This window comes from Glossina fuscipes, unplaced genomic scaffold, assembly GCF_014805625.2.
Source record: "Glossina fuscipes isolate IAEA_lab_2018 unplaced genomic scaffold, Yale_Gfus_2 2, whole genome shotgun sequence".
Lineage (NCBI taxonomy): Eukaryota > Metazoa > Arthropoda > Insecta > Diptera > Glossinidae > Glossina > Glossina fuscipes.
In genome coordinates, this window is record NW_023998416.1 from 15602719 (window position 1) to 15627660 (window position 24942).

Genomic DNA, 24942 nt, shown 5'->3' on the forward strand with positions numbered 1-24942 from the left:
GAAAGATCAATAAAATATTTAAGTTTATTAAAGCGATTGAATTAATCATTTTTCCAAAAATAAAATCGATTTAATGCTAGTGCTCATTTTCATTTCCTTAATCGAAATAATAAATAATAAAATGATTGCTGAGTTCGTCTTTTTATTATCAAAACTTTTTCCTTACTTTAGTCGCCATAAGATGGATGACATTTTCATTTATTGTCTATGCATTTGGTAAATAAAAATTTATTTATAAAGAACGGATTCTTTAAAGGCTGCTGAATAACTGAGATGGTATGCTCAACTGTATTGAAAAATATATCGCACTTGAGATTTGAACCTGAAACCCTAATTTAGTCGCGATCCTTTTACTTACTCGACTACTCATGTGGATGCTAAGTAAAATAGTTTAACTAACTGCTACCTTAGTAAGCTGAAGATGCATATAATACAATGTGCGATGTTGCCCATAAACATTTAAGGAATTTTCAATAAGAAGCAGAACACTTTACGATACTTTAATATGTACGGACAATGCTTCAAAACGGTTAGCAATTAAGTTCAACGTCAAATTAACAGCTGCATTCCGGAGCTACAATCGGTCGGTCAAAAGAATGTGGTTTCTTGTCAAAGCTTTTGCATATTTGATATTCCGTAACTCCTCAACACTAATATTGTTATAAAACAAGAGTGTGGCTGTGTCGCGAAACTATAAAGCATTCTAATTATACTTTTGCTTCGACCATAAGCACTAACTGAAAGTCTTCATTAATTGACTTTGATAATTGTATATTAAATAATTAATTCAACGCATGTGACATGCATGTGATGCACTTGCATATATCTTTTAATTAAACGAAATACGTAATTTTTTTAGGAAACTTAGTAGCACCGTTCCATGTGCAATCGTAAACAATCAGCCATTGTCGAGTACACAAACAGCAAAGCAAACTTTCTCATAAATATAAAAAGCACAAAAAAATTTAAATATTCTAAAAATAAAAATGAATTTTAATGGTTTTCAAGATTTTCGCAAAACATCTTTGGATTTTATTATTAGATATTTAATAAACAAAAAGAAGTTTCTTAAACTATATTTAGATTTAGTAATAAGTGACGAAGAGTTAAAAAGAATTGGTATCGATGAGATAAATCAAAAAGTCAAATAAGAAAGCGATAATATAGCGTTGTATGTCAACAAGCAGCTGAAGTCTCGCAGCAGTTTTCATCAATTGCTCTGATCGAAGTTCTACCAAACTTTGTATTGTTATCTGCCATAGATAGTAAGTTGCATACATGGTTTGCTGTTAAGAAAGGATTTTGGGTAAATCACATCAATTTTCTTCTCTGATCTGTGACCATACATTAAGAACATACGTTCTCTTGGATAAATGCTTTATCTGCCATAGATAGTAAATTTCATACATGGTTTGCTGTTAAGAAAGGATTTTGGGTAAATCACATCAATTTTCTTCTCTGATCTGTGACCATACATTAAGAACATACGTATTAAGTAATGAACAGAAACCGAAAAATCATATTCTCATTATCATATTCTATCACTTAAAGTATAAATGATCGCTAACTTAACGGAACAATCAATATAACTAACATGAACATGAAGGACTTTTCGTAGCGACAGCGGAAGAATGCGGATGTCCTGGATTAGTTCTTCTTTTTGCCACAGCCAGATTCACTTTTGATTAGGGAAAGATTCTGATCCAATTTAACCGCGTCCGTCCGTCTCGCTCCGTCTCCTCCCATCTCGCTGTTATCTCACGATTGCTAAACTTGAAATAAAAGAACCAGACTTCTATAAGGGCCATAGAGTGATTAAGTTTGGTTAGCGTAAGCATACGCATAGAATAACTTACTTACTTCTCAACAGTTATCGACCTGAAACTTGATGCAAACATTCATTAGAAACTAATGCCAATACTTCAATGAAAATGTACAATTTTATTACCTGGTTTCCTTCAAGATATTTAGGGATATTTACAAATTTTGTACAGATTTTCATCTATTTTGCTCTACCTTAACTGTTTTGAAGACATGAAGCAGATCACTTAAAAATAGGAAATATAATCTATAGTCCGTCTATGGAAACATCTATCTCCCTGCCATCATTGTCAACATAGGCGCGATCGTAAATATTCAGGTAAGATGCTGCTTTCATAGTCTTGGTAAATGATCATAGATCAACTTCGACATGAGTAGTGATCTGTTTTTAATGATCTACATTTAGTAAAAAAATGCAACGTGCAAGCTATAGGAAATATAGATATAACCTTGGTAAGGCCAGCGATATCAAGTAAACTTGATCGTGATTTGCATATGTTACACGAAAGCAATTGTACGATAGAAGGATTTTTCCGTACTTTATCGATAGTTATAAACTCTCTACTAGTTCCAGCGACCCCAACCAACGAGTTCACTCGATATCGAAAAGCATACATTGGTCCTTTCAATGTCCACTTTGCACTTTTTTTTCTTTTTTTTTTTTGATATGACCAATCACTTAGGAGATGTTGGTGACGGACAACAAAGACGACAGCAAAGAGATAGAGATTGGATGTGCCCAATTGCTGAGTGGTTTATGAGGTCACAGCCCAACTGCTTTGCTTGGAATTTGGATCCGCCAATACTGACTTGATAGTCGGCTACTCAGGCGGACTATTGAAGATCAGTGGTAGATCCGTTCTAAGTAGGATGTAACTTTCTTACTTGGCTAAATTTTATTTACTTTTTTTTTTTTTTTTTTTTTTTGTTTTTGCTTTGTCCTATTTAGCTTGCTTATCTTATCTTAATTGTAACTTATGTTATTTTGCATTTATTGAGATTCTCTTAAAATCATGCCCGAACAGGACGAACCTTTTTGTAGAGGATATAGTAAACGATTGAGAAACATTGCGCGTTGCTTCATTTAATTCATTAACTGAAATCCTCGTATTTTTATTAACCATTTTACTTTTCATGGCCTGGTTTGCCTCCATTACTGGTAAATTATTAAATGCCGTGATATCTGTAACGTGGGCTTGCTTGCTTCAATTGGGTAAATCACATATTTTAATAAACAATAAATAAAATCTTTGTTATTAACCTTGTTATTAACTTACAACGGGCGCACATATACGCGCCCATACGCGCAAATACATTCACGTACGTCCAGTATTACACAATCGCATATATGCATATATCCGTTACTCTCTCTTTGTCTCACAATAAGGTAAAAATAAAGTTTAGTTGATTATGTAGTAGAAATTAAGAAAACAATAACAAAATTTACTATAAAAACCTGTAAACAAAGTAAAAACATTGATAGTTGCACGCGCAAACGTTCAGAAGACGTTTTGTAAATGAAATTCGGTCCTCAAGTTGTGTTCTGCGAATAATCTCAACAAAATTAATTTCTTTCTATCGCATCGAAAGCGTGAAAAACGTGTGAAAAATCATATTTCTTTTTTTTTATTTCTTTCGCCTCTTACATATATACATATAAAAATATTTATATATATAAAAAATGGATAACGCAACGTTTAGAGATTTCGGTAAAGCTGCCATAGATTTCGTAGCCGATTATATGGAAAATATTCGAGAATGGTATTGCAAGTTGTGTGTTGTTCATGTTATCATAATTGTTAAAATGAAAATATTTATCATTTAGTGATGTATTGCCGTCAGTGAAGCCAGGATATCTTTTCGATTTGTTGCCGAATGAATTGCCCGAGAAACCTGAGAATTGGCAAGACATACTCAAAGATATCAATCGAGTTATTAAGCCAGGCATTACGCATTGGCAGTCGCCAAATATGCATGCTTACTATCCCACTGCATGTTCATTTCCTTCAATTGTCGGCGACATGATATCGAGCGGTTTTAGTGTTATAGGTTTCAGTTGGGTATGTGAATGATTTTAATGCTCAGTTATGTAATATTCTTATAAAAACTATTAATCCGAATAGAGGCTAAAGGGAAAATCATCACATTTACAGCATTTGTCATATTCGAGGCATGCAGCAAAATATTGAGTGTTTTTTTTTTTTTTTTTTCGAAAAGAAAATCAATTAAGGAAACGATTTTTCGGATGAAAAGAAATGCATGGAAAAAAATGCTTGCATGATGAAATTATATTTGGCATACGTAGAGTTCTCTGATGGCTATCTTTAGGGTACTCGTATATGACATTTAACTATGATGTATAGGTTAGAGATACTCAAACTTATTATTTATACCATCATCTAGTGGCATCTTTTGCCCAGTCGGACATTGTACTTAATCCGCTCGATAAAAGAATGGAGAATTTTCATAATTAAGGCGGAGTCTTCAATCCGAACTTTTTTTCTAAATTATTGCGACCAAAGTTGTTCTCCTAAGTTTTGTGCCAAAGCTGTTCTTCTAGAAAAAGTCCTAGTTTCGTTAGACAGACATGGATAAATTAATCCGAGATATCGCGCACAGGACTTTTTAATTGCTATAGACATTTCTAAAACCTAAAACACTCACAACGGTGGGTGTAATTAAATTGAAAGGACATATAAATTTACTGCCATGTGCCTTGTTCATCTAAGCAACATTGTACACAATTTTTAAAAACTCACTTTATTAAGCTAGTATTCCCTTCTAAAGTAAAACACAAATGCTTTGGAAACATGCTAGTAAAAGATATTTTTTTATATCATATTCCAATTCACTTTACATTCACCAGTGCAGACTAGGGATAAGATCTTAGTGTTAAATTATTTGTAATTATAGCAACACCTATACATAGACGTTGAATAGACATTAGTGACTCATTCCATAAAACTTATAAACGTATTCGCTTAAGAAGGGAAGCCCACTTATCTGATTACTATCACTTTAAAAAAATTGTTAATTATCCAAGCATTGCCATACTGAATTTATTATAGGTGATAGAAAAACCTTGATTTGTAAAAGATTGAAACCTTTTTGTGACAACTGAATTTCATTCACCTATTCTTTGTTTTTTTATTTTTCCTTTATGCCCTACATCGCTTCTTATGCATCCCATACCCACGTTTTCTTTTATTGTACCGACCGATTCAGAATCGCTTTCTGAATTGATGCTAGTCTTACGTCAGGCCTTCTGGCGACGGCTCATGTATTTTTCTATTTACACTAGCAGTCAGCAATGACTGGGCTTTTCTTCGTTTACAAATCATTTCGCGTACTCCACGAGAAGTACGTGCAAGAGTGTATTAAGTTTTTACCGATGCATGTAACACACAGAAGGACTTGAGATAAGCCCACGTTTTATTATACCGATGGATTCAGAATCACTGTACGAATAAATCTAAACTTGTCTGTCCGTCAGTCAGTCGCAATTTTTAAAATGTTTTGATGAGCCTTGCTGCACCGACTTGCTTTGGCCCAATGACGTAGGCTATTGAAAATGTTTCGGGTCGGACCGCATTTTCGACCACTACCCATATCATAGCCTGTCTCGAAAAGTCGTCATATGAATAACTGCATTAAGCGATGTTATGTAAGCTATTGAATGGCCGACTATAATGGTTTTAATTCTTGCTTTCTATAAAAGTGGAATTTTGTAAGACACACTCTCGTTTGCGACGTTTCAAAAGAAAGTTTAATCGGCCGGTCGGTTTTTACACCGCGCTTGATGAATTCGGCTTACAGCTCTTCTTAGTTATCGTATTGATTTGACTCTGTTACAATAACTTTCTCTGTTGATATTAAACGAGTTTTTAGGTTCTTTGTTTACGATGTCATTAATCAACATTCCACCCAAGCATGTGAAAAACATGCTTCATTGTTTTTTAACGATCAAACCGATATATGTATTTTTAGTTTTTTTTTTTTTTTTTTTTTTTTTTTTTTTTTGCCGGTAACCTAATTTTAGATTAAGTTATAAGCATCTCTTCAATAAAGTGTACAATATGTTTATCTCTAAATATTTCTTTTCACATATCTAAGTATTCCTATCGTTGTTCTCTTTATCAGTAAACTAAAGCGAAGAGAAGTTTCTTATGCTTTAGTTTAAAGTTTAAAATTTATCCATTGTCTGCAAAATATCAATTCCTTAACATTAATTCGATTATAGATATGCAGTCCTGCTTGTACCGAATTGGAAGTGATCGTTATGGATTGGTTGGCTAAATTTTTGAAATTGCCTCAACATTTCTTGCACTCTTCTGAGGGTCCCGGTGGGGGTATCATACAAGGTACCGCCTCTGAGGCTGTGTTGGTGGCGATGTTATCTGCAAGGGAACAAACTGTCCGTAGAATGAAGCAAACGCATCCGGAGCTAAGTGAAAGTGATATACGCGGCAAATTGGTGGCTTATTCAAGTGATCAAAGCAATAGTTGCATTGAAAGAGACGCTTTATTAGCGGCCGTACCCATAAGATTGCTAACCACCGATGACGATTTAGTTTTAACTGGCGATATACTAGAGCAGGCCATTAACGAAGATATAGCTAAAGGCTTTATTCCAATTATATGCATTGCAACAGTGGGCACGACCGGCACTTGTGCCTTTGATGATTTGCCATCCTTAGGCAAAGTATGTAATGAGCGAGGCATTTGGTTGCATGTAGACGCAGCTTATGCTGGGGCCGCTTTAGCCCTAGAGGAATACAAAGAACTGAGAAATGGTTTCGAATTGGTTGATTCACTCAATTTTAATTTACATAAATTCTTGCTGGTCCATTTTGATTGTTCCGCTATGTGGCTTAAGGACGCTAACAAGGTCGTGGATAGCTTTAATGTTGATCGCATCTATTTAAAACATAAATTTGAGGGTCAAACACAAATACCGGATTTCCGACATTGGCAAATACCCTTAGGTAGACGTTTTCGCGCTTTAAAGGTATGGATTACACTCCGAACTTATGGAGCGGAAGGCTTAAAAGCACATATACGCAAACATATTACTTTAGCGGAAAGATTTGAAAAATATGTTTTAGCTGATCCACGTTTTGAGTTGATTACCGAAAGAACATTAGGCTTGGTGTGCTTCCGTCCCAAAGGTGGTAATAAATATACAACGGATTTATTAAACTCTTTGGTAGAACGCAAGAAAATCTATTTGATACAAGCTACATATCGAGACAAGAATTTCTTACGTTTCGTTGTGTGTGGCATGGATCCCAAGCCGGAAGACATAGATTTTGCCTGGAGAGAAATCAGAGATCAATACAGCATGTTAATTAATGAGGAGAAATTATTAACTTTAGGAAAAACTGATATGGGCGCTATTGTAAAACAATTATCAACGGATATTAAAATATCTGCAAATAAAGATAAGGAGAAAGTCAAATAAAGAAAGACCATAAATTGAAAATGTTATGTAATTTCTTTTTTTTTAATCTATAGATTCTCTTTATCTCTCTCTCTCTCTCTCTCTCTCTCTCTCTCTATTTCTCTCTTTGTTTAAATTCAATTTGATTATTTTTTTTTCCAAAATATATGTAATGTAAAAATATATGTAATATCAGATCCATCTAGTAAGTAAAAGCTTCGACTGATGTTTTTGCTTGAATTGTTAAATCCCACAAATAACGCACCACAATGAGTTAATTAAATGGCTGTGGGTAACTCTAAGCATCTGTAAAGAATATTGTATAAAAACAAAAGCAAAATTTGACAATAAATAATAATAATATAAGAAGAATGATAAACTGCTTAAATTTATTTCATTTAAAAAAAATTATTAATTGTTGAAAGCTGTAACGGAAGTTGAAAATTGTCAAAATTCTTAGTTTTAAGTTATAGCTATTAGCCACAAAAACCTGCCATGCAATGGTAAGTCCATAATTGTTAAATACATAACAAGTCTCAAGATTCAGGGTCAAGGTTAATATTTAACTCTTAGAGGAAATTCCGGAAGTTCCATTTAAATCAGTTTGCGCATTGCTGAGGGTTGCATTTTAATAGATTATGAAATTTTAGATTTAAAAATTAGCTAAAACCTATTATTATTATTTATATTTAACATAAACCATTTGCAGGCAAGAGTTAGTGCTTCCAATCGGAAGCAAATTTTTAAAATTGTTGTGCACAGCGAACCTTACCGTTCTAACTTTTTCGATGCTACACTATCGCAAACACAGATCAAAAAAAAAAAGAGGATAAACTTCTTAGTACGTAGATACGCATTTTTGGTCAGATTATTGAAAAGGTACAAAAATAAAGCATACTTTTGAGCAAAAACATAAATAGAGGACGAACATCTAAGAAAAAATCATTTAAAGATTGAAGTTGCATAATAATATACTGTGTCGTCAAGGATGAAATTTGTAGATAACTAAGATAAGTGCAATGTTGTTCCACTCTTCCCGTAAACGCCAAGAAAAAATTTTATGCATACACAAAGTGATAGCTAAAGTTTATACAGTTGATGTCATCTCTTATATTGTCGGTAAAAGCTGATTTTCCAAAATCAATAATTCCGTTAATACTTTCGTTTAGACTTATATGCAAATAATTAATGCTATTAATTTTCCTTTAGCTTCAAACGTGTCCAATACAAACTCATTAACGCAAAGGTAATCAGCACCGAAATTCCAAATGTTGCTGATGCGCAATGCAAATCATGTAAGGAGATTCAGACCGTTATAATTGGGGCAGGATTGGCAGGTTTGTCCGCGGCAAATCATCTCATCAAAAACGGCTACCCACGCACCTTTATACTCGAAGCGACCAATCGATACGGCGGCCGTGTTAATTCTAAACAATTTGGGGATGCATTTTGTGAGCTGGGCGCAAAGTGGATAACTATTGATGGTTCAAAAAATTCCATGTATGAACTTTTACGGTTAGTATTACAGTATCTAATATTTGGAAAATCTAACTACAGCTTTTGGACATTTTCCTAGGCAAGCTACTAGTTTGCAGAAAAGTATACAGCAAAAACAAGATGCAGAGTACAGAGATACACTGGGACAAACAATTAATAAGTACCTGCCTGAAGTAGTAAATGTTTACTTCCGGAAATTATGTGCCGGGATCGATTTAACTGATCGAATTAAAAATGGCCGTTTGTACGAGTTGAACAATGTTCATACATATTTTCAATCGGAAGCGGAAAAAATCGTCAACAGTATGTTTAAAGAGAGGGATCGTAGCGTAGTTGTTGATATATTCATAACACTAATGAAAGAATACGGCGGAAGCTTGGGCTGTAATTTGGAATATTTGAATGTTGAGCAATTGCTCAAATTTAAAAATCAATTCGCATATCCGATTTACGTACCTAATGGTTTGAATAACATTTTTCAGGAGATAATCGCAAACATAGAGAAAGATCATTTGCAAACTGGTAAACCAGTAGGAGAGATCAGATGGAGTGATCTGGACCGAGAAGATAAAAAGTATGTAAACTGTTTAGACGGCACCGTATTTCCCGCAGATCATATTATCTGCACTTTGCCGTTAGGCGTTTTGAAAACTTTCTCTGGACATATGTTTAAACCGCCTCTACCGCCAGAAAAAACAATAGCTATAAAAAATATTGGATTTGGTTCGCCAGTAAAAATATATTTTGAGTACAAAAAACTAGTCAAACATTGGTTTAAAAATAATTTACGGCCCTTATGGTCGGCTAAAGAGAGAAATGCCGATTTAAATTGGATTAAGCAAATTGTGGAAGTATCTAAACTTCCAACTAGCAATCGCGTATTGGAAATTTCCATAGGTGGCGCTTACTACGATGAAATTGAAAAGTTGCCCGATTCCGAACTAATAACTGAAGTAACGAAACTATTACGCAAGTGCTTGAACAATCCCCAAATACCTTTCCCTAAAGAGATACTAAGATCGAATTGGAGCACAAGTGCTTGCTATTTAGGTGGGCGTCCTTACTTCTCAACTAACAGCAGCGTAAACGATGTTAATACTTTGGCCAGACCGCTTGGGTACAAAACTAGCCTACTCTTCGCAGGTGATGCTACCATTTTGCAAGGTTTTGGAACTTTGGACGGAGCACGTTTGAGTGGCATTCGGGAGGCACAACGTATTATTGAATATTATGGTAAAAATTAAACGAACCGGTAAATTTGTGAATATACATTTTTAAGCATTTTTTATCTAAACCCTATTCTCATCCACGCATACATATTTCTCGATGAAAATAATAATTTTGGTTAACAAATACAGATTAATGATAATAGCGCTGCTAAAGATGATAGCGTGTTTATTTCTGCAATATCAGCAAATCTTACAACTACAGGATAAGTACATTGATTAAACAGTTTTTTGCTTTTACTTAACTTAAGAGTAGCAACATGTATTGTATAGTTTAATATTTAAATAATTTATAGCATTTTTATTAAGAAAAACGCTCGTCAAAAATTCCCTAAACAGTTTGGAGCTTATATTCGTTTATGGTCCCAGATTTTTATACGGATATAGTATCACATCGAATTTTTATTTTTTTTTTTTATTTAATGCTTTAAAACTTCGTCGGCTGTACGGCTAACTTCCTTCCAGGTATATTCAATATCTTCCGGTTTGGTGAAGCGTGAGCAGATAGCCATTCTTAAAAAGTAAACATCGCGTATTTTAGCGGGAACCATGTGTATATTGCCGCGACCATTAATACGTTTTAAAAGAGTCTCATTCAACTCATTGCTGCCTTTCAAACGGAAGCAAACCAAACCCATATTCACTTGCCCGACAATTTCGAAACGTTTATCAGTTAGGCATAGTTTTTCAAATTGCTTAGCAAAATTGCAATGACGTCTTATATGAGCCTGAAGATTTTCTATACCATATAAACGTAAAACAAACCACAATTTCAAAGCACGAAAGCGGCGACCCAAAGGTATTTGCCAATGTCGGTAATCGGGAGCGGAACCTTGCATGTCATGTTTTAAATACAACGGATCCACGTTGAAGGCATTCACAACCCAACTTGGGTCTTTCAGCCACATAGCACTACAGTCGAAGTTCACTAACATCCATTTATGAGGATTGAAATTAAAAGATTCAGCTGTCTCAACGCCCTTCATTAAGTGCCTATATTCCGGGCAAATAAAAGCGGAACCAGCGTAAGCAGCATCAACGTGAACCCAAACATTGTATTTATTGCCAACTGTGCCGCACTCCTCCAAACAATCGAAAGCACACGAATTCGTAGTACCCAAAGTAACCACGGCCTGAAAAACATTGATTAGTAGAAAAAAAAAGAAGAAGATTTTTTCTATTTTCTATTCTCACTTACATAGAATGGTATAAGTCCATCAGCTAAATCCTTTTTAATGGCTTCTTCTAAAGCATCTCCTCTTAAACGGTTATTTTCATCAGCCGGCACTAAACGCAATTTAACGCCACCCAATAACCCGGCACGTTCTACAGAGGAGTGGGCTTGAGCTGAACAATAGCCGACGAGTTTAGAAACTATTATATGATCTTCCCAATCTGGATGTTCTTTTTTCACCTGTTGTATCTTCTTAGCTTTCGCCCCCAGTAATGCAACTAATGTAGCCTCACTAGCAGTTCCTTGTATAACACCGCCACCCTTTCCTCCCGAGCAAGCTAAAAAGTCGGCAGGTAAATCCAACATTTTACCTAACCAGTCCAACATCACAACTTCCAGTTCAGTGCAAGCAGGGCTAGCAATCTTTTTATGCAAAAAAAGGAAACAAAAAAAAACGCAAGTAATTGTAGACACATAGCAATACAGACGTTATTTTTGTCTTAATTAAAATTTTCTAATATGTATCAATACTTTTTGTTGAAGGGAGCTAATATATATATATATACATATGTGCGTGTATTTGATTTGATCCTAGAAGGGAAATCCTTCGATAAAGTTTACGATATAAGAGAATTGTATTATGGTATCGTCTAAAGTACAACAATAGTTATAAGCGAAACCTTAATTCACACGATTTTCGATATTCTGATAAAGAAGTACCGTGTTCAAAGATCACGTTTACCACGTTAAGAAAATATAAGTTCGTCACTAAAAAAGAGCCCGGTAGGTGGATATATTTACAGACCGATTTTACTGATTTTTGAACTTGAGTACTTTTAAGCACTTTTGGACAAAGACTTCCAGATTAGTGGACTCCGAAAATGTATATGTTTTATAAGATCTCCTTCAACCCATTGCATAATACCCTTTTACCTCTATTGAAGGCAAAAAAAAAAAATAAATAAAGAACAAAAGAGTATAACAAAATTAATATCAAAAATATCAAAGGAAAGAAAACTTACCCATGTGAAGCCTATGCAAGCGATAGCACCGCTTAACATATCAGCCACAATCGCCGGATAGGAGTTAGCTGTGGGAAAATAGGCATGAAATTTTGGGCTGTGCCAATGTGTAACACCGGGCATTATAACTCTTTCAATATCTTTCATAACATCTTCCCAACAGTCTGGCTTCACTGGAGCCGTATCAGGTAACAAAGGTCTTAGATAACCAGGCTTAACATCAGGTAACACCCGACTGTAAAAAGAAGAAAAAATGTTATTAGTCTAGATACGAAACCGCGTCTCAAAGCTTCAAGTTTTTAAACGAGGCTTGAATTCAAGTAGAAAGCTCCATACTATGTTTCATTTGCCCGGGATCTAAATTGAATACAAAATAGAATGAAACAAGCGAAACGTGATGCACCATTAAATACCCAACATCACTTCGTTTAATATAGTTATTCATATAATGATTTTTCCTGCCTTATATAGAGAGTGGTCAAAAAAGGTGACCGGACCGAACTAATTTTAATAGCGTTCGTCCGTGAGCCAAAAACACGTCGGTGTACCAAATTTTTTCAAAATATTTCAAAAATTCTGACTTATACTTTGAACATAGGGAAACCCGTCAGACGGACAGACAAGATAAGGCAAAAGTGCGGCCACTCGTGACTTTGTTAGGTGTTTTGACCTCCTAGTCATTAAAGACCCTTTCGAATTGGGGTTTAAAATGAAGAGTAGGGTTTGTTATGAAGAAAAGGCGACCATTTTCTTTAAATTAATCGTTTAGCTGTTAAAATATGTACGATTTTAAGGCGGTATATTTTATAGGTCATAAGTTATCAGTAACGATAGTTTGATAGCTTTGTACCTTTTTCGGTGATTTATAGATATTCGTACAGCAAAATTTTATTAACATTAAAACTTCATGAGCGGAATTTAAACAAAAATACATTTTGCATGGTCTTGTTAGATTTTTACAATGTCGAAAATTCCAATAAGAACAACAACAAATACGGCTAAATGCTGAAATTGCTTCTTCTTCTCTTGCTAATCAACAAGTAAACAACAAGGGTGCAATCATTTAGCCGAAAGTTAACTTTCGCTCTTCTATTTAACAGTTTTTGTCAAACAGCTGACTGCACAGAGAAGGTAAATTTTTCGTATGTGAAATTTATTGCCTTCACAAAGGGAATGGAAAAATGAGTTAATATCCATTAGAAGCATACCGTTGGTGCGATCAACGCTTAGAGGTGCTAGAAGAAATTCGATTGTTTAAAGTTTCACTTGACCTTGTTTGGGGTTGCATTTGAACAAATTAAAATGTGCACTGTTTATGAAAATTAAAAGTTAGTTCGAAATTCTGATAATCATTCAAGCAAAAAAAAAAAAAGCATAACTGCTAATATTTACTTGATGTGGTAAATTGAACAATGATTAAGTAAAATAATAAAGCATTTTTAACGTTCATTTAGAGAATGTTTTCAATTTCGTGCTTTGTGAATGCCCTTTAAATAATGTGTTTTCAAAATACAATTCAAATTCGTTTACAATTTCAAGAACATCCAGTTTTATTTAGTTATTTCTAATTTTTTTTTTGCATACGGGCAAGGAAGCAGTTTTTTTTTTTTTTTTTTTTTTTTTTTTAAAATTTTTTTGTGTTATATTGTTGATTTGTTCACATTGTTGATACTTTTAAAAACGAGTTGAATTAACCACACGCGTTTTTTTTCCTAAATTTAAATAAAATGTCATTAAATTCATTAAAAAAGTTCATAAACTTTTTATTATAAAGATTTACAGATAAATCACTTACCGATCTCTTATATTTTCCAAGTAATCAGCTATATAATCAACCATAGATTTGGCGAAATCGCGAAATTCTGGAGCTTCCATATCGATCTGTAATTGGCAAACAAATTTTTACTATTATCTTATCATAAATATGATATGAAATCAATTATCGTTTTATGAAATTTTTAAATATATAAATTATCCATTTAATTGCCTGTGCATAAGCATAGTCTCACTCTTTCTCTATAGAGTCTATAGAGTGCGGACTTCTGCTTACGCGAATTCAATTGCTTAAGCAGAGATTTAAATTCACGGTTAATACGAACATGTCCACTCACCGATGTATTTGGATCTAATTTATCCACATTAATCTTCAAAGTGTTCTTTGAATTTCCATCACCCATTGCGCCAACAATCAGTTCGCTAGTATTTAAGATAAGCACAAGAGTTTCCCAACACCGTTAATATTAAAAGCCAAATGTTGTTAGTAAAAAGCAAGCTTAGTTGTTAGTTAGAATTTATTTTATAGTAAACATTCAAAGATTTAAAAAGTTTTATATACATAAAATAATACATGAAATATTAGGAGAGGCTGTCCTGTGGTGTCTTAAAAGAAGGAAAACAGATAGAGGTATTATAGGCGAGCAAGGCCAACCGTTAAATACCATATACCTGTTCATCTAACACAACAATTCAATGTAAAAGTGCGCTATTCCTGAAAGCCCTTACATCGGGGAATACCCAGAACGTGGTCTCTAATTTAATTTTTTCATTCTTTACTTTTCTTCTTAAAGATTTGATTCTTCTTCTCCTATTTTGATCATAAAACTTGCAAACTAGACTTTGTCGCCTTGTAAAGGCTAGCTTTTCATAAGAACCCTTTTTTTATTTGATGAGATGTAAAAAATAGACTTATGTGGTCCAAATTTGCTACAGTTAATTTTTATGTCAAATTGCCATTATGTCAATTTTCAATTCTCAACATAAAATATTAAAAAATTAGTTCTCTTTGCCATATAATGGCTTACCATTCACGACAACTCTCATATGGAACACGATGCAACAAAGGAAGGAAGGAAGGAAGTTTTGATGCAATTCATTATTACGTTAAATTAATATTTGAATTTATTCAAAGCGTAAAACATCATTCTCCACCACTGCACCACTTATCATTTTATAGAATTTGTCAGGATATGACGAGAACCGTACGTTTGGTCAAGCTGTGGGTTGAATTGGTTCTTGTTGTTGAAACACTTTTAATCTACTTGTTTTATTTATATGTGGTATAGCTTCAACGTCGACGTTTTCCCTATTAGTTTGAATTTTCGATTTGTCTTTCTCGGCGCTTTACATTACCTTACATTTTTAATAGGTACCATAGGGACGAGGTTAATACTTTTCTATATCAAAAATTATGCGTTCATCTCACACAACCTCTTTCAACTCATGTAAATGTACACTTGTTCTTCGGAAGCTGACTAAAGTTATTTTCAAAATTGGTGTTTACAATACTAAACATATATATATGAAGATATATACAATGACTGAATTCTATGCATATATTGGTTCTTGTAGATTTTGCAAATAATATGAGAGATTGTGTAGATCAATAACCAAAGCATTCCCGAAATCTATCAGGATATTCGGCTGTAGTCATATAGAAGGGCATACGTCTTGGGGAAGTAATTGAATCCTTACACGCAAGGACAATGGCAAAATGATTTTCTATAAGCTCGCTCGTGGCAGAACAGAGACAACAACTAAGAAACTTTTATACCCGCCATCTTTGTCATTAAAAATTTGAATGAAACGGAAAAAATTAAATTTCCATAGTCGCTTTTTGCAATTTTCTGCTTTCTGGTAATGTAAGATCGCCCATAGAATTTACGTGAAGACGTTGTTTATTGCATCTGAAAAAGCCGAATTATTTTGCTTTGAAAAACAGACGTGGCCTTAGTTTATGTGGTACTATAGGTCTGTCCTTTTATCGGTTTGGTTCAATTTCAACAGCAATTTTCTTGCACGAACTTCCGATGTTTTCAGCAAATTTAAAATCGATATTGTATTTTTTGCTTCACCGAAAATGTTTAGCGAGCATATATATCTGGTTGGACACACAGACAAGCGTAGGTAGAAAACGTTTTGAAAAACTAAACATACGCTTACAGATATCAATGATGCCATCCTTTCAATCTATTGAATATTATATTCATTAAATCCAAAACGGATCTTGTATTCACGCATAGTCCCCGTAGCATCTTCATATATAATAATAAATAATAATACAGTGTGTAAGAAAAAAAAAAAGCGTTGCCTTTTTTCCGCTTTTAGTTTAAAAGCAAGTTTGACACTCAAAGCGCTAGCTGAAATCAAACTGAATCAACAATAAAAAGATTTAAGTAGCTACCAAAAAGTAGCTACCGAGCAATGACCTAAATTTTATTAGACTTTTAATTTTATTTTTTAGGGATATATTTAATAAAAGCTCTTATGTGTTAATAAGTTAAGAAGAAACTTCGCGAGTAGGGACAGGAAGGAACAGGAAGTTCATAAAGTCAACCTGTTCAAAAAGAAAAAAATAGTAAACAGTTATCTATCGCCTTCCCTTTCGTATTGCTCTCCATAAAAATGCACATTAACAAGCTCTCAGAAACACACAGTGAGAGCAACACATGTAGAAAATAATACAGAGAATTACCAGAGGCAACTAAACGACAAGATGGTCCAACGTTTTGCTCAAAATTCAGATTAGGAGATTGTTACGGAACTCTTGCCCTTTTGTTATCAGTAATAGTGGTATGTATAGTAATCCTGGTAGCAGTTACTTGACTGCTTGCTCTTTTATCTTCATTATTCGTATGGGCAAGGATCCGATTGATAGATTCTTAACATGAAGTTGCGTTCTCTAAAACGTTTGCAAATCTACGGAAACGACTACACAATTCTGTGTTTTCTGTCTTACATATATATATATAGGTGAGTTCGAACGAAAAAAATCAATCAGTAAATATGTATGTACCAAATATAATTTGTTTTCTTTTCATTGTTTATTTCATATTGAAATATTGTACAATTTATGTTCACCAAATGCTTTAATAAATTTCAGTGAAAATTTTCATAGCAACAAGTATGAAGAAACTTTTCATTACTACAAAAAAATGATGCTTTAGAAATAATTTGTCCTGTTATTTATATATTTATTTACTTGCACCTACAACTGACGGGGATTTTTGCAGTTTTCCACATCATATATGAGTTATTGTACAATAGGCGTTGCCTATTTATGTCTAGACTATATTCCAGAATGCCCTAGCATGCTGTAAATTTGTCCAAATTATTCCCCAGTTTTTTCATATTTCTTCATAAACTATAAAAACATATGGTGGACATGAAGAGCAAGCAGCCTAATGGCCGCTAACTAACATTATTAGTTTGAATTTTGAGCAAACTGTTGTACCACTGTGTCATTTAGTTTACTGTGAGAATGCACACTGAGGACTAAACATGAACAAAGTAGTAGACTTCGACATGACGGAAACATGAATTCTTTTTATTTTTCATTTTTCTAAGAACCCGCAATAGAATTGAAGGTATTACGTGCATTTTTTTTAATCGCTTTATTTGCTCAAAGTTCAGGTCAATCAAACTAAAACTTTAGAGGAGGATTAGATCAAAGTTGAATCGCTGTTTTCGCAGAACTATATTTAAAGCCAATGAACACGATTTTTTAGGAATAGATGCCATGGAAGTCAAACTCGGTGTGCTATCCCACTTACACAGTAACTGTAACTAACCCACTAAGGCATCAATTTAATATCTTTGCAGACGTTTTCAGTGGAAAATATGCAGTGGTAATAGCTGATCGCGCTGGCTTTGTACTGGAATTAATGCAAATATGCATACACGACAATTTATTTTGCTTTGATTATTCGTTGATTTATGCAAGTTCACAATAAATCTACCTTTTCACTAAAGGTTAAATTTTTTTTTGAAATATTTTTACTACTATGTTTTATTAAATGTGTTGAAAAATTAGTAGGGAATGCGTGGAAAAATTCTGATTACCTGAAACAAATTTCTTTCCTTCACTTTTTTTCATAAAAAAGTTAAATCGTGAAACAATTTCACGACTTTTCAAAAAAAAAAAAAAAAAACAAGTAAGAACACTATTGTCGGTCAAGGCCGCCCATTTAATACTCTACACGATATTGTCTAACACAGTTCTTATATTTGTATGAAGTTACGATTATGGGTCAATTTTCATGGTCACATATTAAAACGTAGTGTTTTATGCTCTACAAAGACTCAATTTATTGTAGGAAAAGATCAAAGAAACTGACCGAGATGGTCCAAATTTGGTACAGTTAATTTTTTTATAATAAATTACTATTATTATATAATTTTCATCATATCAAGGTACAAAATGTCATCAAAATATTTGAAAAATTGCGTCCTATACCTTGGACACAGATTTACATGAACAGATATCAGACGAACAGATGGACAGACATGAATGATTCTGAATCGATCGGTAAAATAAAAGGTGGGTCTATCTTAAGTCCTTCTTTCCCTATTAACTTAATATATCCTGTACCACAAGCCAGGTAGGGCTCATGCACACAGTCACCGCATCCACCTCATAGAGTTCCTAGTAGCTATTTCCTTTCCCACTTAGGAAACTGTTTCGCGATAGTCATTTGAAATCGATTGAACCTATTAGATAAGCTTTACTAATTGCCCTAAGGTGCGATTATAAAATCTATTACAATTACAAATTTCTGTAAACAAACAAATCGATGACAATTGTGGTAATCTAGGAAAAGAAGTTTACATTGATGTTTAGAGAGCGCGGATTTCTTAAAATATACAAATTCCCCTTAATTATTTATTAATTTTTAGTAAATTTTATCCAATTCATTTCGTTCGATCGCATTCAATGATTCAAGATCAAATAAAATTTAACGAGAAATAAGTTTAATGCATTTAAAGTGTACTTTAAAGCGATGTGAATCTGAAAAAAATCCCATAACATCCACAATGCATGAATCAACGATATATCTTGATTAATAATAGCGAGAACTGAAAAAAATGCAAGTCATAAATTTAGTAAACAATAGTAAAAGAATGTATGTATATTTATATATGTATGCAGCGTGCGCCAGGTGTAAGCAAGCAGTCAAGCTCGTAAATGAATTAATTAATGGCTAAGCCATTTACTAATTGAATGCATTGCTAACTAGGAATGCGTTAGAATACAAAATTAAAATAATTTTATAAAAAGAAACCGTGATCTCGCATCACTATCGACCAAATTCAATTAATGAAAAAGCAAAAAATTATCTTCGTGTTGGGTCAAATTTTTTAATACTCACTGCTAGTTTTGGTGACACAAAGTATTGCCGGATAAAATTTGATTTTCTAAGCAGATCTTGTAACAATGATTTTTAACGGTCATCCGGGCAACTGTTACTTATATATACCTATGAACATAACCGATCGCTCAGGGAGTGTCCTCTATACGTATAACTTGTTGATGGATGAAAAAACGAAGGAGATAGGAAGGCTAATTGGTATGTGCCCAATCGGAAAATGTTATGCCTTTACGCGACTGAGCAAGTATTGTCTGTGATTTTACATGGACAGACGGACATACACATCTAGTAGTCGATATGTATTTACTTGTACGTCCGATCATTATCTTTACTTGTGAACTTTTGATAAGATGACTTTGTATGTCTGTGCCTAGACGTAGGGGGTTGCTTTTTGTTAACGTGAAAGCAAAGCTGAATTTTATATAAATTAAAGCAAAGACATTCTGTTGTGATTTATTCCTTTTATACACTACAACCCTTGTGGTGCAAGAGTATATTAAGCTTGTGCGGATGTATGCAAAACCCAGAAAGACTTGACATAGAACCACCTTCTGTTATACTGATCGATTCAGCATCAGTTTTTACATCGATCTGAGCTTGTCAGTCTGTCCGTCCGTCAGATTATTCATGCATTCTTGTATTTAATCTGCAGGTTGCAACTTTTAAGATATTTTGATGAAATTTGATAGCATTAAAGGGTTTTCGACCAAGAGTAAACACTATTGAAAATGATTGGAATCGGAACACTTTTTCGACCAGCTTCCACGTAACGTCTCATTTTGAAAAGTCAATATATAGATAACTGTTCATTGGTGCGGAGCATTTAATGTTGGGTTGCGCCTCACTGTAGTCTTTTAACTTGTTTTAGTTACTGAATGGTTAAGTCGTAGCTAGCACGTAAATATGAATGAATTCGATTTATCCAAATGTTTATTATTCTCGTTAATATTACAGTGTGTGCGACCAGCTTTAATGGGGATTTACTATTAAATTTGTTTCTCATATCCACTACTTCACAACTTACGTTAAATGCTTATTCTACTAGGGATCAATCAAAGTATGATGTTAAGCAGTTAGAAATTGAGAACCTCGCAGACAGAGCGCGAATAATGGTCTACTTAACGTCCTTAGCTTTAATTACAAAAGTTTAAAGTACGTATGAAAATGTGCAAATTTTTTTATATATGATTTCCTGGTAATTGCACGTGAATCCTGAATGTATTTAGCTACTGGATAATTGAAGATATCTAAGCAAAGTTTCAACCCCATAAAGTTGTTACCAGCAAAACAATAGAAATGATTTCCATATTTACAGACATCCAATTTTATATTATTCAGATACATCAATCAATAATTTCCGGGACGAGAAAAAGAAAAAAAAAATTTTTTTTCCAAAATACGGTTTTATTCATCACTGTAGTTTCCTTCAAATCAGCCCAAAATTTCTCTAACATTTTCATGCTACAAGAGTGCATTAAGCTTGCGCGGGTGCTTGTAACAACTTTAGATAGACCCATTTTTTATTGGGCCGATTGATTCAGAATCTTTTAATGAATTTATTACTAATCGATTCAGAACCTTTTTCCGATACAATATAGACTTGTCTATCCGTGTCCTAGCTGCTAATGTAAATCCATATAACTTGTGCTCAATTAGGCAAAGCGACGAAGAGTATTGAATAGTCGGCCTTGCTCAACTATAATGTTTTTACTTGCTTTGCAACTATTGTGAGAATAGTCATATATCTTTATAACTGGGTGTCAACGACAACAATGCATGTAAAGCAAAGAATTTACTTTATTTATTTATTTATTTATTTATTCACATATGAAATTTCAGCTAAAATAAATTAACAGAAGAATTTAATTGATCCCTTAGAAATAAATCTTCTGATAATTAATAAAATGTGGGAAATGTGATCAAATCAGATCAGAATTTTAAATTAATCGGGAATACATGTATATATAAAGATGGCCTCTAAAGGGGAAATAAGTGTAGTAGACTACTGTCTACTGTTTCTATGAATTTTTCTAATACTTTTTAAATGACATTAAAAAAATATTATTAAATTTGGAATAAATCTCTTCTTCTTTTTACTGATTTTGCGCTGAAAAGAAGCAATACATATATTATAGTATGTATACTATCAACGATGAATACTAACTAAATAAAAACGAAAGAAAAAATTTGGGATTTAAAATATTTTACAATAACCTGTTGAATAAGTATTAGATCTTAATTTAAACGTATGCTTTTTCAAATGCACAAAAATGTGATTGCATTCGAATTCTTGTTAACCTTGATATAAAGCCAAAGCGAAATGAACGAACTGTTTCAATGTACTTGAAAGTACAAGCTAATTGCTACAGACATACAAACATTATGCAACTTATTTTAAACAATATTTAAAATGTTAAGCTAAAACACCACCAGCCAAGATTTATGCATATATATATATATATATATATATATATATATATATAGATTAGAGATAGATATATACTGTTGTGCCAAAATTGATTTAAAAGACTTAAATTTAACAGTTACTTCACTTAAAGTACTCCAATCTACCACTTACTCTTTATTAATCTTTAATGATATATTTTATTGTTGTTGTTCTAATAAGTAAGCACTTAATTTAATTAATTATAATTAATTTTGTTTATTGTTATTGAAATTTTTATTTTACCACATACACAAGTGTAAAATGAATTAAATTCACAATTCGAAGGTTATATTATTTGTCACTTTTGTTCACTTCACAGCCCGAAGATTTTCTAAAACGATAAACTTCTAAGCTTTATACGAGTTGTTTGCCTTATTTCAAATAGTAGTAAACACACCGCTACACGCTAACAATGAGACTGAAATTACTCCGCAGCTTGGGGCAGTTTTTAAAGCAAAAATCTTTTTAAAGCAAAAATCAGGACCGGTTCATATATACTCAGTACAGGGCACATTTTCAAACCATCACTCTGCAATAGATTTTTGTGTTCATTTCTCTCAGTATCTCTCTCTCTCTCTTTCTTTCTCTCTTTCTCTCTCTCTCTCTCTCTCTCTCTTTCTCTCTCTCTCTCTCTCTCTCTCTCTTCTGCCTTATCTTTTCATTCATTTATTATTGAATGCGGGGTTTAAACTGTAGAATTACTTATATTAACAATTAATTAATCGCATCGTAGGCATCGATGTGATTGATATCACACTTGAAATAATTTCATTCCTCAATGACTTCTGGATTAGATAAACACTAAAATATGATAGAGAGTCAGTTTTAAATCTCAAACAAACCAAATTTATTTATGTATATCAGAAGTAATTCGACAACTGATTGTAGAATTGATTGATTTGAAATCGGGACACAGGGATAACTAGTGCGATAGGGCAAGAGTTGGAAATAGTTTCTGCTGAAAGCGTTTCGATCCGATTAATATCCAGCGATTTTTGTAACAACGCAAGACGAAGGAAAGTTTAAATGGAACGGAGGGAAGCAGAAGACTAAGGTGCAGAAAACTTTTTTTTCTTTACCTTGCACTTGGAAAACTAAAATTGTAGTTTGAAAAGAAGTAAAAAAGATTCAAGTGGAATACACGCCAATTACTCTTCTAATTGTTTTTCTTGGTCAAGGGATTAAGTCCAACGCTGTTACCATAGTAATGAACGCCTAATGCTTTAACTTCTTGTTGAATAATTCGGTATTAGTTACAGGAATAGTCATTATAACAAGGTCTCGTGAAGAAACTCTTACTGGATTATGCTTAAGTTCCTCTCCTGCGAAGACCCGAACGGTATTATACTCAAGAGCATCACCTCTTTATAAGTTGTGCGAGGTTTGTTATTTTTTCTTTTCGCTCTAAATAAAATTTCGATGAAATCGAACGATAATAATAGTTAAAAGCACTATTATGGAACACCCTACATTACTTCATCTAATACAACAGGTAAGAACATTATAGTCGAACAAGGCCAACCACTAAATACCCTACCACCACATTGTCCAACACAATTCTTAATTTTATATGAAATTATAAGACTGTTATGGGCCAATTTTCATCACCACACATATTAAAACTTAAACTTCTCTGTCCTATTAGAGTAGGAACGAAAAAATAGGCCGAGATGGTCCAAATTTGATACAGTTAATTTTTTATCTTGAGTTACTATTATTATCTGATTTTCATCTTGAATATTAGACCTTTTCGGTCATACGTACTCTAGTTTTCATTATGTAGGGGGGAGTTCAAACCATTTTTTCGAGCCGTTCGGAAGTTTTCATGCCAATCATACCAACAAAATACTATGACTTTGCCACCTTTGTTGAGAAACTTTGCCTCCATATAACGATTTTTCAAAATAGGGCGTTATAAGGAGAGCGGTCAAAAAAGTAGAGTGGAGTGATCTCAACCGTTTTCAGTAGCGCTCGTCCTTGGTACGTCTCTGCATCAAACTGCAACTTGAACCCATAAACAAAACGTGCACAGACATCATGCGGATAGACCTATTAGAAAGTGATTCTCAGTCGATCGGTGTATAAGTACAGTCGCCAAGTAGAACAAAAACTGAAAGTTAGATTTGTGACGGATTCAAACTTGGATTATAAGTACAGCCTGGTAACTGCTAAAAAATTCTTCCTATTCACTCACTTCCTCTCATTAAATTATCAATTGTTGATTTGCTGAATTTTAGAAGGAAAAAAAAAAAGAAGAAAAAAATTACTGGCTCGATATCATGCGAACAAAAAGTTATTCATTCAGTTTGCATATATTAAACTTCAGACACACATATACATTTCGATATTTTAAAGGCCCTCGAAATCCTTTCAACCTCCTACGGTCTTGTCTGGTTTTCTAAAACGTCACTCACATACAGATTTATTTCAGTATCCTTTGCACGCTATCTCATGCATGCACAGAAAAGCACAATGTAGAAAAAATAAATAAATAAAAGTTGAAAATAAAAAGAATTTGCTTAAAATCGTAATCCAATTTTTATAATATAATATAAAATAAACAGACCTAACTTCTCCGATTTTGTGCTAATGCAATGGCAAAAATCGACATAACCGGATAATGTTAGGGGCAGGCTATATGTAAAAAACAAGTTCTCTTTATAAACGGCTCTTTTTTCCTCCTTCATACAATGGTCAAATAAGACCATATACATATTAACGGTATAAAAGAAATTACAATTTTCGATTTCTTCCATTCCTTTATATAGGGATATCCATCCAGCTAGATTATTAAAACCAATTTCATATTCATTAGCAACAATTTTGCTCGAAACATAATCAATGCTGGGAGACGTACGAAACTTTATGCTAACTAAGAGAAATTGCTACTATGAGCCCGATCACCAATACAATATGGTAAAATTCCGAACTAGAAGAAGCACATAAGACATCAGGTCGGTGCTGACCCGTCTTATTAACTGTTCCCATCTTTTCACGCTCTTGAACAGCTTGAGTTGGCAAAGTTAAACCAATTTCCCAGAAAAGGTTTAATAACGATAACCATAGCCATAGGTTTAGTAACCCCATTACGATCATTTGATATCGATTCCGACAATTTAGTCCTTTTCATATAGCAAATTATGCCTTGAAGTAATGAAATTTTACGTAGAA

The 24942-nt window shown here is 33.4% G+C and overlaps 3 protein-coding genes across 5 annotated transcripts; 2 read left to right on the top strand and 1 right to left on the bottom strand.

Moving 5' to 3' along the window:
* Nucleotides 1-3325: 3325 nt before the first annotated feature.
* Nucleotides 3326-7346, top strand: LOC119633999 (3,4-dihydroxyphenylacetaldehyde synthase 2). The gene is made up of 3 exons (XM_038027894.1): nt 3326-3582; nt 3647-3881; nt 6062-7346. Exons 1-3 carry the CDS (start codon nt 3503-3505, stop codon nt 7280-7282), a joined length of 1536 nt encoding a protein of 511 aa, XP_037883822.1. The 5' UTR covers nt 3326-3502; the 3' UTR covers nt 7283-7346.
* Nucleotides 7347-7604: 258 nt separating this feature from the next.
* LOC119634061 (protein anon-37Cs) lies at nt 7605-10084 on the top strand. Its single transcript, XM_038027988.1, has 3 exons — nt 7605-7764; nt 8471-8776; nt 8838-10084. Exons 1-3 carry the CDS (start codon nt 7757-7759, stop codon nt 10000-10002), a joined length of 1479 nt encoding a protein of 492 aa, XP_037883916.1. The 5' UTR covers nt 7605-7756; the 3' UTR covers nt 10003-10084.
* A 226-nt stretch (nt 10085-10310) lies between these two features.
* Nucleotides 10311-22182, bottom strand: LOC119634060 (aromatic-L-amino-acid decarboxylase). 3 transcript variants are annotated; one of them, XM_038027987.1, is made up of 5 exons: nt 22022-22182; nt 13976-14061; nt 12181-12415; nt 11183-11581; nt 10311-11117 (listed from the first exon to the last, which is right to left on the bottom strand). In XM_038027987.1, the coding sequence occupies exons 2-5, from the start codon at nt 14053-14055 to the stop codon at nt 10404-10406; spliced, it is 1428 nt and encodes a 475-aa protein (XP_037883915.1). In that variant the 5' UTR covers nt 14056-14061; nt 22022-22182; the 3' UTR covers nt 10311-10403. The 3 variants fall into 3 exon arrangements, with proteins under 3 accessions (XP_037883915.1, XP_037883914.1, XP_037883913.1); XM_038027986.1 differs by lacking the exon at nt 22022-22182 and adding an exon at nt 21904-21941; XM_038027985.1 differs by lacking the exon at nt 22022-22182 and adding an exon at nt 14292-14310.
* Between the last annotated feature and the right edge of the window lie 2760 nt (nt 22183-24942).